General features: G+C 44.1%; 1 protein-coding gene across 1 annotated transcript in view; it reads left to right on the forward strand.

Moving 5' to 3' along the window:
- The first annotated feature begins 11,267 nt into the window (after window positions 1-11,267).
- Window positions 11,268-19,110, forward strand: part of LOC135920354 (lipase 3-like) — a 33,805-nt gene continuing 25,962 nt past the window's right edge. The window contains exons 1-4 of the mRNA XM_070534710.1: window positions 11,268-11,278; window positions 18,289-18,331; window positions 18,476-18,515; window positions 18,621-18,694. Of these exons, the coding sequence (XP_070390811.1) occupies window positions 11,268-11,278; window positions 18,289-18,331; window positions 18,476-18,515; window positions 18,621-18,694 (168 nt within the window). The remainder of the gene's footprint in view (window positions 11,279-18,288; window positions 18,332-18,475; window positions 18,516-18,620; window positions 18,695-19,110) is intronic.

A 19,110-nucleotide genomic window follows, 5' to 3' on the forward strand; every position in this document is an offset into this window, starting at 1 on the left:
CTTCTGGGGTTTCACGCACTCAAGTCACCAGGCTTATGGCGCAAAAGCAATTTAGAAAAAAAAAGACCTTTGCCCATGCATATTTTTTGTATTTCTCCTCTGTTGTTGTGCAGGCGGTAAAAAAAATTTCGGAAGTTAAAAATACCGGCCTTCAACTACTTAGACCACGTTCTCACAAACTCCATCGTTTCGTTATGACCTGACATTTCCTCTTATGACCGACATGACCTGTTGATTCGGACAAATTACGGACACAGTCATGCTTTGACTTAGGTATCCACTGAGCTTCCGCAACTATGACCTCGGAGATTGAGCGGCGTGGCTCTAAGCCACGTCGACCGATCACAGAGGCCGTGCTGTAACACTAAATAACGATCTCTGCGATGCGAAGTTGTTTGATAAGCATATCATTTGCTCTATGGCCTAGTCGACGTCAAAAGTACTCGGTTAGAAATTATACATCGAGGATTTTCTGAGGAGTATTGTAGAAGCGCAGAGACCACTATATTCGATACAAGTGTCAATGAAAGAATGGGATTACGCGTAATGTTAACTCTCTCCAACGTGTTCGCGTGCAAGTCTCGAGAAGTCTACATGTTGAAAACAGCGCCGCGGACGATGGGTAACAGCAGAATTAAGGCGGACTACACAGAGGAGGAGGTGGAGGATATCAATTTCTCAGCGATTTGTGCGATAATTACTTGCTTGAAGAACCCATCTTTACTAAATTTGTCTGATCGACGCTGAGAGCTCTTGATTATAAAGCGTTATGCCACGAACGTCTAACAAATGATGATAAAGTGAAGTTAGCGCTTCATTCGTGGAGAGAAACTGCCGTCCATCTGGTTACAAAATGATACACTTACGGTTGACAGTTAAAAAAAAAAACTACCCTTCTGGTTTCCTTTCTTTTTTTGCCTCGAATGTCCATCGAGCCATCATACAATGACGCGACTATTTCATTCAAAGTGAGAAACTGCCCTCTATTCTTGAAGAAGACGGTGCAATTCCACCGAAGATGCCTTTCTGAACACCGCGGTTAGTGTCCCGTCGAAGGCAATGGAAAAAATATGTTCTACTCTAAATAATGAAAATGAGCCTGCTAATCACAGAATTTGAACTTCAAGATCAGCAGGGACCGTAATTTTCTTTATTTCCAGTGTTTTCCTAGTGAAAGGTAGGTCACTGATTGGCTCTCCTAAATGCAGTGTCGGCCTCAACTCGCCAACTTTGATGACACGCCTGACACTGACTACGTGGCCATAAAAGAGTGAATGTAAATGTTTACTCACGCATTTTTCTCCCTGCCATTCAAGTTAAAGGTTCGTATTCTTGTGTTCAGCATGCTTTCCGTGATTCCCTGTGATGACTGCTGAGAAGCAAAAGATTTGCGCGCTTTATCCATGGCGTTACATAAGTGAACCAATTGAAAATTTGTTAGTGTCGTTATGCTCTAAAGATAATTTTGGATTGGGCGCATGTTGCCAGATGTCGCTCTGGTGTAGGCTGCTGTAAGTTGCATAGTTTAAGAAACCGAAATTACATCCTAAAAGAAACAACGATGGCAAGCGTTCTGCACCCGCGGCTGCAATCAGGGCTCTCCATTTGATGTGGCTGCATACAAGGACAAAAGCCAGGTGGCTGAACATGCGTAGAAGCGTAGCGGTAATCACAGACCAGCGTTACCTACGCGTTGTTAAACATATATGCAAGTTGTGCAAGACACTTTTGCAGTTTGCATACAAAGCAGGTCTGCTTTGGTCATTATCGACGACGACAGGAAACTAACTGAATGGTTCTTCGTCAATCCCCTAGAGTAGGTGTGTTTCACTAACTGGCATACATCTACATTTCCAACTTGGCGGCGGATTGTGCGGCATGTTAATGAGCATCCTTATGCGAATTATGCGACGCTCGATCAATGGGTTCTGATCAGAATTCCAACCAAAGAGATGAAAACGTTTGTAGGACACAGCAAAAGAAAGCATGCATATTAATCCGAAATTTTATCCTCTTTGAACGTGTTTGCTTTGTGCAGCCGTAAATTGTTCCAATATATACAGTCCCGAAATTTTATGGGAAGTGCTGCTTCTTGCGCGATCATTTTTGTCACGGATACCCTCGGCTCTTCCATTGCGATGGCTTCTGTTTAGTCCCAGTGCAAATCGTGATCTTGATGGGCAACTCCGGTGTTTCTGTCTAACCGCGCGGTCTTTCCGTCTATTCCTCCTCCTCCTTCTCCTCCTCCCGTCCTCCGGTGTTTTTATAACCATATTAGGGTATTGTCATATTCAAGTAGTACTGACAGTCCCATCGCCGACAGGCCGGTTCAGTTTGCTTAGAAACTCGCCAATAACTTTAAGCAACCAGTAAAAGAGGTACCGGAACCGAAACAGGTAGCTGCTTCGTGTGACATCACGATGAGCTGATGACGTCAGATATTACAATACCGTAATGTAAGCACGCAGAACGCGTGCTAACCACCAAGTACGTGAGGTGCTAACGCCAGAAACGTGAAGCTGACGGTGTCTTCTGAGGACACGTGGAGCTTTTACAGCTCTTTAGAACAAGACTGGCGATTTCAGCGAAGATCTCAGCGACGATATCGCTGAAGGATCGTCGTTTGCTTTTGACCCACCGCCGCCGCACGAGGCAGCTGACTTATCCCAAGTTAAAGGCACAGTGCTGCGGCAAGACGAAGAGAAGCATCGGTTATCATGCCTGTCAGAACGATGATTGCCGGCCGTTATCGCGTAGAAAAAAGGAGCAAGCTTCGTCGTTTCTGGGCGAACTGGCGGTGTAATCTCTTACATCACGAACACAGGCTGGGCACTAAAATGTCACATATTCGTGGGCATGAGTCGGGAACACAGAACCTTTAAAATTCATTTTCAGGAAAACTAAATGACCTGAAGTCATATCGTTTGGCCCAGATAATCAGAGTTCAATAGAGAACGTATATCCAAAAATCTATTATGATCAGTCGACATCGAAAAACCACCGGAGTTGCCCTTTAAGGTGAACGCATCATTTCGTATGATGACTCTTCCCATGCAATCATCTGCCATCTGCTGACGAAAATCCCGATGGACTTCGACAAGCCGCGCGTCCTGTGTAGGGGTCAGTCATCCCGAGAGACCAGACGTACCAGTAATGCAGTGAATGTTTAAGGCATACATTAGAATAGGCCTGGCTCTGCTCCCAGTAACACATTGAGGAACTGAGCGACGCCGAGTATTACTGTCGCGTGGTCTTCACACTCGGGATATCTCATTTGTTCAAGGGTTTCTGAGATTGCGAACTTAAAATGTGTTCCTGCCAGCTCGTTGCCTTCATGCGAGCTCCTCGCTGTAGTGATACCCAACCATATAGAGCGACTCGTAGGCTCATGTCTCTAAGTCTGTTAAATCTTCAAGAGATCTTCATTTCCGGAGCTTGGGCCGTAAACATTGACCATTGACGTTTATAAGACCGAGAAAAAGAGGAAATGACAAGCAGGCAAGCTGCTGCGACGCTTGAGCAACCAATTTTCACTAGCGTAAGCTTCGTGGCCGATCAACCTCATGCTGGGGTGCAAAAAACGCTTGCGTCAGCCTCCGAGCGCGAATTAGGTGTGCGCTGGGGTAGACAAAACAGAAGCACGGTGCATGAGGGGCTAAAACACTGGCGGGTAACACGTCTCGTTATTTTGTGGCATTCGCACACCGTGGGTGCACATCCACCGCAGCAACATGCATGCATAAAATTGGCAATAAAACGTGTTTTCAATTAATCGCTTCACACATGCCACCACCACCACCACCACCGCATCCCAGTCTTCGCCCTATTTGCTCTCAGTATATCCCGCAGATGCAGCGAGACAAGTGCTCTGCTTCCCTTGGACCTGACTTGCCATATTTATGGCCACTTGTCATGTACATCTGTGTTGACGGTGTTAAATGTAAGGTATAGGCTGTGTACAGTCAAAAGGTGCTTCTATTTGACTGGCGCAACCTCTTTATGTGCTAGTGTAGCCACCTATATGCTACACGTCGCAAATTGAGGACAGCGGCGTTGTGCTGCACGCTCTCTCCCAGCTGAATGGACAAAGGCTGTGCGGCGATCGTGACGTGTGGCAATGCGCTCGGTTTAGTGAACTGCAACGAGACCACGTTTGATGAGAAGTAAGCATGCAACTCGGTTCGTGGCATCACCCTCTGCGAAATATTTGGCACAGCTAAATCGTTTAGCGCATTGGCCCCGCCCCCCACCTTATTTTTGTTAGAGTATTAAGGAATTTGTGGGGATCAAAATATGTGGATTTCTTTAGGGGTAATACTACAACGTGGGAATGGTCGAAATGGCAAACATTTCGCATAATGGAGCATATATTGCTTTCGAATTAATAAAAGGAGAAATCGGGCTACTAAAGCTGGCAAAAAAATGAAATGTACGAAATACCAGCCTTGATCTTGGTGGTATTTTTTTTTTCGCGCTTCTCCAAGTTAGATTACCACAAAAATAGCATGGAGATTTGAGAGCACAAGTATTAACCACAATGATGCCTATATATTATATATGGAAGAAAGCCGTGGCTTAGAATATGTGAAAATGGGTATGCGCCGTTTATGCAGGGAGTGTTTCTTTCGACTTCTTGCAAGAAGCTCCTGGTTTACTTTTTTGTGCATAGTTTGAAGCTCTTGAAGCTATGGCTGTCAATTTGAGGAACATACGCTAACCTCCTCTTACTCGATTGGCATGTTCGATCAGCATCGCTCTGTCAGCACCTTGGCCCAGTCGTGCACCCGAAAGGCTGGACTTGTGTGAACGTCTGTGACTATTAATGCAATTTCCATTAGACCACACGCGTCAGCGAACTCACCGCAAATTTCCTTCTTTACTCCCCTCCTGTCTCTCCCTGTCATCTTCTTTTCCCATTCCCCCGGTGTAGGGCACCCAACCAGACGTTATTCTGGTCAACCTCCCTGCTTTCTGCTTTTCTCTTTCTTCTTTACTTAAAGGCTGGAGCCTTCCCTGCTCTACTGCACTTGCAAGGTACTGATCAGTAATGTACATCGTTGTACCATATTATACGGTATTCTACAGTAATGAATAACAATGCCATTTGCACAGGCTGTGTTCAGAAAGTATGGGATCAGACTACTAGCCAAGCTTCTGTGGAGGTCGATCTGAAATCGACTGTGAGCTCTTATGTGGGTGAAAACATCTACACGAGGAGAACGATTTCCTTTATTACGTTGCACATACGCTGTCAAAACACGTTGATGGATAGAAGCAACTGACTTCAACAAAAATGAAGTTGCATCGGATATAATCGTCGAACACAGTCGAACATAATCAAGACAACGCGCTCTCCCGAGGATGCCAAAAGTTTGAGTGACCCGTAGACGTAGCAACGGGAAATTAGGCAATCGAACAGAAGCTCCGGTGTTTTCAGTGCTGCTGCCATTTAAAAATTATGTAGCCGAGTCGACCAAAGCGCACATTTCCTGTAGTTTTTTTTTTGTTAGACTGAAGGGAATTAAAGTCGAGCACAATTTTAGAAAGAAAGGGGCGTTTGCTCATCCAGGGCGGATGCACACGCGCCACCACTAATGGGCGCGCAGTCTAGACTGACGTCACGAGCCGGACGTCCGGCGACCCCATCGATGGAGAAGATGGAGAAGCCCGCGCTTCAAACTGGGCCGAGTCGCACCAGTTACGTGCGTCTGCCCCTCGTCAGAGTTACATCCCGAACTGCTTGCGGTGGTCTACGATGCCGGAAATATAATTGCGAGCTTAGAATGAACCATTCGCGCCACGTGCGTTTCTTCCGAGCCGTGATCCGGTGACGAAAGATTGCAGTGGGCATCGCTGAGGCTGCGCTATGCTTCGTCTGAAAACAGGATCCCGGTGAGACACCGCTGCAAACATCCTACATGCTTGTTCCACGGTGTTTTGTTTTGCTCCAAAGTGGAGTTACGACGAGGGAAGTTTGCCACAGTCTGGTGCCTATTGGTAGCGGCAGGTGTGTTCGTGCACTGTGTCGCTGTAAAAAAAAGAATGCAAAGGAACGAAAAAAAGAACTATCACATTCTTGAAAATAAGTTTGCGAAAACACAAAACCAAAAAAGCATAAATCTTATGCTATTTAAAAGCAATAGTATTTATTTAAAGTGATGAATGAAGCATATCTTGTACCTTTCCTGCCTCGATCGTCTTCTCGCCCCAGGTTTGTAATGCTTTCGAAAATGCATAGTTTCTTTAAGTACTTGTTAAATAGCAACTGATTCATCTTAAGCTCGGAAAACGAGTAGTAGATGTGCCGTGTACATGTAAACCAACGCAAAAGCCATGCAGAGCTGTTCTCTCTGTTTTTGTCCCTTGCAATGAAGCTAAAAAGCAGACGACGCGCAGCATTGCAGAAGGCACGGGGTTATTTTTCTCTCGCGATCCGACATGTGCTGTAGCATTTCAATCACGAGAGCTCTACCAAACCAGACATCAAAATACAAGGATCCTTTACTTATACCGAGAATTACGAGCTTTAGAAGCATGCTTTTTTGGGCGGGACTATTTTACTAGCGGAGGCAGTTGGCTGTCGCGATTCCGTCACCTGGGCGGGGCCTCCCCTTCTTTGTAAAGTTGAACCCGACTGTAGAACCCGATTATAGTTCAACGCCTCCCAAAAAAGGGAGACGTTAAAGAATTGAAAAATTGTAGACCCATTAGCTTACTCCCAGTACTATATAATATATTTACCTAAATAATATCCAATAGAATAAGGTCAACACTGGAATTTAGTTAACCAAGGGAACAAGTGGCTTCAGGAAGGGTTACTCTACAGTGGACCACATATATGCCATTAACCAGGTTATCGAGAAATCCGAAGAGTACAATAAGCCTCTCTATGTGGCTTCCATAGACTACGAAAAATCATTTGATTAAGTAGAGATACCAGCAGTCATAGAGGGATTACGTAATCGAGGAGTACAGAACGCTACAGAGGTTCTACAGCTACTTTAATTCTACACAAGAAAAGCAGGAGGATACCTATAAAGAAAGGGGTCAGACAAGGAGACACAATCTCTCCAACGTCATTCGCTACGTGCTTGGAAGAAGTATTCAAGAGCCATTCAACTGGGAAGGCTTAGGAGTAAGGATCGACGGCGAATACCTCAGCAACCTTCGATTTGCCGATGACGTTGTTCTATACAGCAACAATGCAGACGAGTTACAACAAATGATTGAGAGCCTAGACAGAGAGAGTGTAAGAGTAGGGTTAAAGATTAATATGCAGAAACAGAGATGATGATGAATAGCCTGGCAAGGGAACAAGAGTTCAGGATAGCCAGTCAGCCTCTAGAGTCTGTGAAGGAGTTCGTTTGCCTAGGTCAACTAATCACAGGGAACCCTGATCATGAGAAGGAAATTCACAGAAGAATAAAAATGGGTTGGATTGGGTACGGCAGACATTGTCAGATACTCATTGGAAGCTTACCATTATCACTGAAAAGGAAGGTGAACAATCAGTGCGTTTTACCAGTACTGACATATGGGGCAGAGACTTGGAGACTGACAAAGAAGCTTGAGAACAAGTTAAGCAACGCGCAAAGAGCGATGGAACGAAGATTGCTAGGCATAACGTTAAGAGACAGAAAGAGAGCGGTTTGGATCAGAGAGCAAACGGGTGTAGACGATATTCGGATTGGCATCAAGAGAAATAAATGTAGCTGGGTAGGTCATGTAATGCGCCGGTTAGGTAACCGTTGGACCATTAGGGTTACAAAATGGATTCTAGGAGAAGGGAAACGCAGTCGAAGACGGCAGAAGACTAGGTGGAGCGATGAAATTAGGCAATTCGCGGGCGCTAGTTTCAGTCGGTTGGCGCAGGACAGGGGTAATTGGAGATCGCAGGGAGGGGCATAAAACAGGTTGTTGATGATGATGATGATGGTGATGATGATGGTGATTATGATGATATTTCCATGCATTCTTTAAATACATTTCAGTAAACAAATAAAAAGGGGACGTGGCAACTGCTGGCCCGCCTCGACATTCCCTTAGCCAATGATGTTACAACTGAATTTAAGGCACCACCTACTGGGTTGTACCTAAATCTCTTTAGCAGAGTCGTTAGACTTTAGCCAAGCGTCCAGCACTCTTTCCCATCATGGCTGTCACTCCTATCCCTACGCTCTTGGCGATTAATCGCTGCATGGGTGCCTCTAATTTCTGTCGTCACGTTGCTGCGCAATTTATCCATAGGCACGCTCTCATAGAATACCAGAAGTGACACGGGCGCCGAGAATTTACAAGCACTACGTCAAAGGAGCGTTTTTGTCGAATCCTACGCTGTCACTGCGCTAGCCTCTATGAGCTTTCGACGACTGGGCTGTTCTTCAGTTGGAGAATTCTGGGTAGCGACCCCGCGCAGGTCACAGACCACGCGAGAAGTGCTTGCCATTGTGGGTCCTTTGCTGTAGGCATTTAGACCTGAAAAAAGGGCGTGCGAAATCATCGCCCTCCACCTTCGTGAAGGTGCCAACGCTCCCACATTCATGGGTAGAGATCAGTAGGTACCTAACTGCCCTTGCCACTATCCACGCTGCCTGTTCTGCACATTTGAGATGTGAGCGGCTTAACGTGGCTGAAAATAATATTTTTTTTTCTTTCGCGATTTTCTCTTTTTTTTTCTTGCGGTAATTTTAACGCCAGTAGATGAGCTGGAAGTGCCGGTTTTCCATGTACTTTCCCATTTCTCTTATTCGGACTGTTATTGCGGAAGAGAAGTTCTCAGAACTTGCGAAGTCGAATTTTCGGCTTATGTTTTTACAATTCAGTGTAGTCCCTTTTTATCAATACGTAACTAAACAGACAAATAATAGACGTTGTGAAACGCATATTAGGTCAAAGCAAGCTGATGCAGTAATTCGTAGTAGAGCGCCATCATCAATTTTTCGTTTTTTTTTCCGTCTTTTCTGTCTTACCAAGACTCCTCTTTGAGGAAGTCACCAAGCCTCCACATTGACTGACCACTTTGCTAATTCAAAAGCAAGATTTCTTAATACCGCTTATCCCCACAGCTCCCAGCATATCATCTCGCGCATTGCGCTGTTGCGTTCCTCCAAGCACAATTCGAGCTGTACATCTGCTTTCAGTACAGGCAAATGACGCCTGCGTAGTAACAGGAAAGAACGAAAAAGCCATCGATCGTATTTCTCAACCAGTTCGGCCCGGGAATTCCAAGGTGAAATGTACGCGGCGTTGCTTCTTTTCTACGCAATCAAGCGATCTGAGTCGACCATTAGAAGAATAAAAAGATGCGACACAACTTTTTGGCGTACATTTATTTTTGTTCGCCCTCACTTCGTCAGCCGCACTCGGCGCGATGGGTAAACGTAGGTCGAGACACGCATTTATATGACTTAGAACAAACAGCGTGCGCGCTTTGGATGCAAGGTAAGCTACTTCTACGTTCCTCTCACTTCAGAATTTTAAGCTCTTGTAGTGGATTAAGCACCTGCCTCCATGTGAATATTTTAATGTGTGTACTAGCTTCCACGATGAGAAGTAAAAAAAAAAGTCGGAAATCGTCAATGGTGTTCTATTGTCGTTGAGTACAAAGTATAGCAAGAGCTTGATTTGCGCGAGATGGTTCATCTTGGAAGATACACAGGGTGTCCCAGCTAACTTTAGCCAGCGTTTGAAAATATTCAAATGCGACGTATCTGGACAGAACAAAGGTAATGTTGTTTGCCGTCGCTTGGAAGTAATCAAACTTCTTTTCTATTCGCCTATTAGATTATTAGTCCTAATTAATTATTCAACTTTTCTAATATTACAATTAGATTAGAAGTGTCAATGAGAAAATTGTAGAGCGACATGAAAAACTCCCGCTAGAGCATTCTGTTGCTCAATACGTTCTAAATAAAATTGTTTTTCCGAGCGTGAAAGCAGCCTGCAAATCCAGGCAAGAAAGCCGAGCGACTGGATGCTCGAGGCACTCTGCGTGTATTCGGCACTGGAAACACTTTGCAAGGGTACCGGATCTTTCGCCGGTTGAATTGTGCACCTGTCCCCACGTTGAGTGAGCGTCGGTTGCGCGTTTCGTGGATCGCGAATAATTATTGATGGCTTCTCCGGGGCAGCGTATCGTTCCCTGGAAGCCAGGTAGCACTCACCTACTGCTGAGTGAGGAGGCCTGAGTGCGCTGTTGTGCTTGCAGTACAGTCGATAAAGGCAAGCCGAGTGCCGCCTGCCGAAGCGGCTGCCTTGGAGTTGGTTGCAGCTGATTTCTGCACTTGCGCCATGCATTTTGTATTCTTTATACACATTCGTTAGACATTTCGCATATTCAACAAGTCGTCGAGTGCACCCACCCTTTCGCGTTGGATTTACCAAAGCACTACACTTGTATACATCGACATCTACAGCCAGAGGTCGCTGTTAGCGTCCAATGTACGGGGAAAGGTGCACTGCTGTTACGAAATAATGTCATAACGTAGCAAAACGTACGTATCTGCGCATATGAGTCGCGTTGTTCCACCCTGAGACGAGTCAATATGAGTGGCCGAGTCAAACAACGGCAACTGTGATCCAGATGCAGATATTACGGGCTGTTAATCAGGCCATGCGCGACCGCCACATCGTGGGCCCTCTGGACAGGCCAGCCCCGACATCGGGGCTCTTGATAGCGAAGAGCCACTTGTCCTCATTGATTTGTTCCGCACCCGCCGTGCTTGCTCAGTGGCTATGGTGTTGGGCTGCTGAGCACGAGGTCGCGGTATCGAATCCCGGCATGGCGGCCGCATTTCGATGGGGCGAAATGGGAAAAAACACCTGTGTACTTAGATTTAGGTGCACGTTAAATAACCCCGGGTGATCGAAATTTTCGGAGTCCTCCCCTACGGCGTGCCTCATAATCAGAAAGTGGTTTTGACACTTATAACCCCATAATTTAATATTTAATTTGTGCCGTACCTCGCAACGATGGGCAACGCCAGACCATATGGTCTAGGCTAGCGAAGTCATTGCAATGCCTGCAAGAACTACTGGCATAAGTGTCGGGATAAAGCTTGTGGAATTGAACTCTATTGAACTTCTTGCCAGGAAGGGGAAAGTCTCTCCTGCCGAGATAAAAGCGCTGCGTAATTTTATTGTATGTGGTCGGGCGATCTCTGTTCTCCTCCACTGCGGGCCGGCGGCGGAGTTCTCCATGGTCGCGGAAAGCGATACCTCACGCCTTGGATTGGGCCAGCTCGTTGAGGTTTGTGGGGCATACCATCATGGATCCCATGTGAGTGGGGAACCACGAGAGAGTGTGGGTGGCGATGCTTTCGCCGTCGAGGATGTGACAGGCTTCCTTTCGTTGGCAGGCTTTTTCGTTCGTCCTAACTGCTTACTTTTCAGTTCAGCTCACGTCCACCGGTAACAGGTGCACGAACTCGACGGCGCTAGGCCTAACCTTCGCTGAACAGGATCACCAGTGGCTCAAACTTAATCAGCACGGCTTGAGATTGTTGAAAGTTGTGTATTTAAACTCAGTAGTCACGTTTGATTTTGAGTGCGCTTAGTTATATAAACAAGCGAAGATGCTGTCGCTACGCGTTGTCGATTTGACGGCCGATCGTGCATAACAGCTGAAGAGTTTTTGTTCGTGTTTATGTATTATCTCAGTAGTATCTGATGGGAAAACGCGCGCGAACAACCTTCATGTGTAGGTATGATACGCTTTCTTTTTCTGGCAAGCATGAGCATTGCAAGTGTCCTATATGCAGATGTTTGCAGTTCGGGTTTATTACACAAATGAGTGCACAGTATACAAGGTATGACTTAGTACCTTAAGGGACATAATTTTATTGCTAAGCATTGCATTCGTGGTGAAAGTGTTGTTAGCCTATCTCACCTGGGCTTTTATTGAGGAATAGGCCTTTCTGAAAATGTTTCCTATGTGCTGCTGAAAAAACTTACTACCTTCTGCTCCCCCTTGCCACCGTTACTGAGGTAGCCGAGTGCAAAATAATGTGATAATCTGTATTTCCGTTGATAGTACGATGTTATTTTTGTTCTGGCATGTCTGCTTTTTCATTTTGTTGAGTAGTAATAAACATGTCACGCATTTCATATACTATTGTGCAGGTATATAAGTTCCTGCATTTTTTTTGTATGGCTGTCAATAAAACAACCTTTGCTTTTTATTCTATGTGGCGTGTCATTGTTTTTGCCATTGCCAGTAAATTTTCGCTTTCTTTAGTTTTTATGACTATGTGACACACGTCGTCCAGCTTTGCGCAATATCTTAGTGCGTATATCAGAAGCTCTTCTACACATTGGTCATTAGGGCATTATGTAAACATATTTTTTTTTTTGCATTCGTGTACATGAAACGGCCTTCGCGTTTTCCTGCGTTTTATTTTTGTTATTTCATCGTCTGTGAACTTTTCTGTTGTTTAGTAGTCATGTACGCGTCAGGTACCTTTCACTTTTGTTCATTTCTTGAGCGCGTATCATACGAATTTATACGAAAATATTTCTTTTCGGGAACGGAGACAATAAAACGAGGCCAAAGATCTGTTGTGTTGGAAGTGAAATTTATGTTCTGGCACATGCTGGCATAATCAAATTATGCACAAGAGTGCGTGCGTGCAAACACATGAATAACCGACAGCGCACCACGCGACACTTTGCAAGCAATGTCAATGCGCGGCGTTGTGCGCGCGCGCGTTAGAAAAAAGTTCGTGCCGCGGACATGCAATAACAAAGCAAAAGTAAACGGTGCGCTGGGCATGGGGGAGGGTGAAAAGCGAGCGGTGCGGGTAGGCATATTGAGTATAAAATGAAGAAACGAAGAGAGCTATATGAACCATATGATGGTTTTATATTATTCCATTCCTTGTGATTGTCCGCTTTCTGCAGTCGGTGAAAAAAATACTGACGAGAGAGCTCAACAAGAACTTCAAAACATCGGCAGGCGTAAACACTGATAATTTTATTACTCGTTTAAAATTTCGCGCTCATTTGGGAGCCATACAGAACAATGACATATTACATGTCCCATGCCTCGGCATTTGTACCGGAACATCTATACCGCCCGTTCCTTGTGATATATTTGTATTTGCCGTTCACAACCACATTCTCGCCGCCCTTACTGTTAAATCACCTATGTCGCTGCGCTGACAGCTACCTTGACCTTCTGAAGAAGGGGTCATAATAGTGTTTCAGCAACGAAGCGGCGAATATTTTAAAAATTTTCTTTAACCATGGTGGTGGAGCTTTGTAACAAGAATATTCAGCTCCGAAATATCAATTTTTCAATTTCATCAAGCCAACACGTGTGCTGGGCTTATCGACCCACTTCAGTGAAGGGTACCCCTCCTGACGACAGTGTCCCTTCCAAACTGGTGAAAAGGGGCGTTTACACCGCTTGTAGTAAAGCTACAATTAAGTCGTGTGCGAACCGAATGAACAATATCATTAATCAGAGAGAGCGTCTAAACTATGCCTCCACTCTGTGCAGTGCAATTAAAAGCTTGAAACGTCCGCAATGTTCTGCTAATCACGAGACCAAATTCACCGCGTGCGCTTCAGATGTCGTCTATGAAGTACTCTTTAATCCATTGGATAGACTGGACAATGCTTTCATGGCGGAGCACGGCAGCACAAAAACACCCTAAAATGAATGTTTGCACCTTTAAGGAAGATGGTTTGTTAAAGCACTTAGAGGTGAAATAGTAATAATAATAAAAATGAGCTCGACAGTGAGCTTAACGAAAATGCACTTACGACGAGAGAAACCGCAGTCGAAAATCATCCAGTGCGCAGTAAAATATTTGAGACGAGAGGTTGCCCGCGATAGTTGTTTAAGTTTATTTCATGCAGTTCTCATGTTGTCCGTCACTACTATCATGATGTTTGCTTACCAAATACAATTTATTTATTTATTTACTTATTTTCGATGCCCTCAATCACCGAGGCATTGCAGACGGAAGTGGGTGACAACATACAAACAAAAAAATGAACAGAATGAAACGTGCAGCGTTGTACAGTGTTAGCGACAAGTTGTAAAAGTGAAATAAAATATAGCACAATTGTTTTAAAATAAATGTAACTGAACTGAACAGAAATAAACACAGCATGTTATACAATACTAGTGGCAAAATATGATCGTAAGAGAAATTTGGGAAAGGGAGAAAAAAACAGTGTAAAGCAAAAAAAAAAGCGTGAGAAAGCCAAATAAATTGCAGGCATCGCGACACATCTAAAAGGAAAAAGAAAGGAGTGGGGAGGAGAGATACACGAGATGATGAAGCAGGGCTATCACAATGCAGGTGAGCAGATAAGGAATGGGAAAAAAGAGAATCATCAGAAATGGAAACAATGTGGTCAGGTAGGTGGTTTCAATCGTTTGACGCGTGCGGCATGAAGGAAAAATGAGATGTGCTTGTGTTGCAAAAAAAAAATGCCTTTAACCTTGTGTTTACGGTCACTCCGTGATGAGCGATAAGTGGGTGGCGTGATAAGCTCGGTACGTAGTGATGAATGATGGAAGACCTTATGAAAGAGGCAAAGGTGGAAATACTTACGACGCAGTGACAAAGCTTGTTTCATTGCTGTTATACTTGTTGCACGATGGTAATTAGAAAGAATGAAACCTGCGGCGTTATGTTGAATTAATTCTAGAGACCTAATTAAATTTGCGTAATGAGGGTTCCTGATTGCAGTGGCATATTCTAACTTTGAGCGCACGAGTGTTTTGTGTAGAAGCATTTTGAGGGGAGGTGGGGCTTTATCGAAGTTCCGTCGTGAGTGTCCTAATGTGCGGTTAGCACTGTTACTGATCATATTAATATGAGTATTCCATGTTATATTGTAGGTAATAGTAACCCTCGAATACGGGTATGATGATACATGGTCGAGTTCGATGTCATCTAGTTTGTACGTTGAGGAGCTATCGTACTGCCGAGATACAGTCATTAGTTTGGATTTGTTATGATTCTAATTTATTAGCAAGTTATCGCACCAACTTGCAATTTTAAATCTGTCTGCAAAATATTTTTATCGTCATCTTTACGTACTTCCCTGTAAAGTACACAGTCGTCGGCATACAAATGCACAGGAGAAGAAACTCAGTTAGGCAAATCGTTAATATTGCTACGGAACAGTATTTACGATGACAAAGAGGCGAGCAGGATGAAGACGACGACGACGATTAGAGGCTAGCGCGGGCTGTGGCCTCTTGGCCCAGTGCGCGGTATTTCATTGTAAATATACTTGTACGTAGTTTTTCCTCTGCGTCTTCCTACGTAACAATATATATTAAGAACAAAAGTGGGCCTAGAACTGAACCCTATGGTAGTCACGATGTTACATTTATTTCAAGTGAGTTATGACCATTAATTGTGACGTACTGAAAGCGGTTTGTTAGAAAGCATTCGAGCAAAGACAGTATGTTGCAGTCGAGATTGAGTGAGGAGGGTTTAAACATTCGTAAGGCGTAATTAACTTCTTCAAAGGCCTTCGCAAAGTCCAAGAAAATGCACTATATCTTGGAGTGTTTGTCAAGTACAGTATGCAGATGATGAGTGAACAGAAGTAACTAGGTTTCACAGGAAAATGTACGCCTAAAACCATGTTGGGCCGATGCAAAGAATGAATAAGATTTTAAAAATTTAGCTATATGCGAGTACACTATATGTTCCATAAGTTGACACGGAATGCTTGTTAATGAAATGGGCCGGTAGCTGAGAGCACAATGTTTATTGCCAGACTTATGTATTGGAACCATCTTACCGATTTGCCAATCGAGCGGCAAGATTCCTTGATCAAGAGACAGCTGAAAGATCTTGTGCAAAAAGAGAGAAGAATATGCGCATGACAACATTGAGTTAATGTTTTCAGTACCACATGATGATGATGATGATGATGTTTTTAAAGAAATAATTAAATTCACAATTCCAGAAGATTACAAAGTAATAGAAAACATTGGGTAATATTCACGGCACACAACTGTGTCAACAGGCACGGCTGTGTTTCCCGAGAAACAGGCGGAAAAAAATATTCATAAATAAAAGTGCACATACAGATGCTGGTAGCGGCTTACCAGACTCGTTGTTAGAATTGATTACGTTCCAAAATCGCTTTGGATTCCTTGATGAACGCTCAGGTAATATATGGTTATGAAAATGATTCTTAGCAGCATATACAGCTTCCGTATACTCTGTTTCTGCATTGTGACACGCTTCCGAGCGGTTTGAAGTCTTTTGCAACCTGGCCATGCGGAAAAGACGTTTCATTTTATTACACAAACGTTCGAGATTCGTATTACACCATGGCGTTTTTTTTTTGTTGCTTCGTACACGCCGAAAGCGCACATGCGCTTTAGTGAGATCAGAGACTAGGTTTCTGAAGAATCCCAATTTTCTTGTATACTACGCTTATAAAAATTGGAACAAAAAGTATCTAAGTACTGAGACATTTCTTGGTTAATAGCGACATAACCTGCCTTTCTATAGTCCCAGATTTATTTGTGTTCCTTAGTTCCACGCGAAAGTGACATCGTAATATCGAATTGTAGCAACAAATGGTCACTCAGACTAGGAAGATAGGTAATTGGCAATATGAGGTCAGGGTGGGCTGTCAAAACCAAGTATGAGATATTAGCTGATTCTTTAGCTATTCTGGTAGGTTCGGTTACAACCTGCGTGAAGTTAAAACAATAACACAAATCAAAGAAATGTTGAGATTGCTTTGAGAAGGGGTGGAGCAAAGAAACACTAGTCTGCCAGCTAATGTTAGGAAAGTTCATATCGTCAAAAAGGAAAATAGGTGACGAAGGGTACCGGGTTACGACACAGCCGAGAAGGTCATGCAATTGATCGACGAATGACTACGCATAGTTTGGGGGGCGATAGCATACGCCTAGAATAATATTTGTGCGTTTACTTGCTATTCCTACCCATACCGTTTCTAGAACGGAAGCAACTTTTACTTCAAAGGAAGAAATTGTTTGAGGTACGGCTATCAACATGCCACCACCCTGCCTACCTTCCCTATCGCAGCGATACACGTCATAAGTGCTATCAGTCTGAAAAATTTCTGTACATTCCACACTTGAGTTGAGCCACGTCTCGCTTAGCACGGCTAAATTTGTATTCATCGAGGAAACAACGGAGTTTAGCCGTTTCTGGTTTTTCATAACGCTTCCTTACGTTGGAAATAAGAACAGGAAGGTTGAAAAGTACAGAAATGTGATTACCCCAACGTGATTAAGCAGAGTCAACTCCGGTTGGCCTCTACGTAATACGAAGCATTACGTAAATGTCACTGCGTAGGTGGTGTTGCGATACCCAGTGATCCAAGATGGCGTCAAACGGGCTCATTGAAAAGAGGCACATTTTTTCAATGACAAAAGAGGATTGCTTGCTCATCCTCTATCCAACACGCTGCTTCAGTATGACTGCATGACTGCACAGCGCTGCTTTTTCAAGTGTTTATAGAACGTTCAGAGCGTTTCTCTGAGTCTTTGCCTAAATAGCATAGCGGTGTGCAGCAGATGTAGGTGCTTGTTTTAAATACAAGAATAACTAACTTCTCCCGTCGACTGAAGAGGTAATAAAATAACGAAAGAAAAGGAGAACAAGGAAACCAAACAACTTCGTCGTAATATTTCTAATATGACGCAGAAGTGTGTGTTCTATGGCCACCATTTTCCTGCATTGTCCAGCATCTCTTCAGCTGTATTTTTTGTCATGGAAGACTTGATGGTGCAGCCACACCTTGGCTTTTGTTTTTCTGTATGTTTTTTATGTCCTCGATAACCATGCGTTGTTATTGCGAGAGTTGATTAAGCGGTTCGTTTGTGTCCTCTGACGTTCCTCTAGTAAAAAAAAAAAATTGGGTGAAAGAATGAATACACAAGCCAGCCTGTAAATGAATATATATGAACGAATCAATCAGTCACTCAATCAATAATCAATCAGACAAAGAATAGCTCAATTTATCGATGAGTGCAGAATTTTGGTTTACGGCTGCATTCTTTTTTTGAGAACATACAGAAGTTTTAAAAACCCCTGTGATTATGTGATACTAAAGATTATTGACGGCCATGCTTACAGGTACTCAGATCACGCCGACTCGAAGGTCCTGGAAACTAAGTGAAAAAGCACCGCGCCTGTGTTTGAAGAAGGCCAGCAGAAACCGAGCAGTCGACTCTATTCTACGTACAACGAAAACAGCGCGGCCATTGACACAACCGCGCTAGGAAAGACGTCAAGCAGCCACGCTGAGTGGGTAAACTCGAGTGAGAAGGTGGCAACAACAACAACGAAAAAAAAAAGACCGGATAATCAAGGTGCGAGGGGACGTTTTTATCGGTCCTACGTTGCCACGCAGGTGTATGTTGTGTATATCGGCAACCTTTAGCAACACTACCGAGTAAAAGATGAGAGGGGGTAAGCAGCCGGGACGCATCGTTCTTTTTTTTTGTTTTCTGCAGAACGCGTCATACAACGGAAAGAGAAAGGGGGGAGCATTTGGTGAGTGAAAGGCTCGGCAGCCGCTACTCGCATTACTCAGTCGTGGACACCAAGGCAGCATGAAGGCATTCGGAGGGAAACGCCACACGCTGGGGGCACTTGCAGGTCTCCTGGCATCGCTACTCTGGCTGCGTCAACCGTCGCAGGGTAACGTGGATCCAGATGCCGAAAGGAACGTGGTAAATACATGACTTGCTTCGTTACTTCGCTTTCTGTTTTGTACGTCGGTTAGCTGTGACGAGTGGTCTCGGATGTCGATGTGTCCGTGCACCGTCCCGGACATTTAGGTCAATTGAGTTTGTTTTGTCGAAATCATCATGGCATCATAACAACTATTTCATGAATGTGCTAAATAAGCGGGCAAAATATTGAAGGAAAGAGGGGAATAACGTAAGATACCACGTCTTTATGAACTACGGGCATGTTTGATAAGTTGCTAATCATTCTTAGTTCTTTCTTTCTTTCTTTCTTTCTTTCTTTTAGGGGGAGTTGGGAAAATGGTATAAATGCTTGAAGTGAGAGAAGCGTACGACATAGACTTCTCTCTGGAAACTTTGGCAAATGTTGTAACTGCAGTATAATATAGTGTAATAAT

The sequence above is a fragment of the Dermacentor albipictus genome, chromosome 2, assembly GCF_038994185.2.
Source record: "Dermacentor albipictus isolate Rhodes 1998 colony chromosome 2, USDA_Dalb.pri_finalv2, whole genome shotgun sequence".
NCBI classification, from domain to species: Eukaryota; Metazoa; Arthropoda; class Arachnida; order Ixodida; family Ixodidae; genus Dermacentor; species Dermacentor albipictus.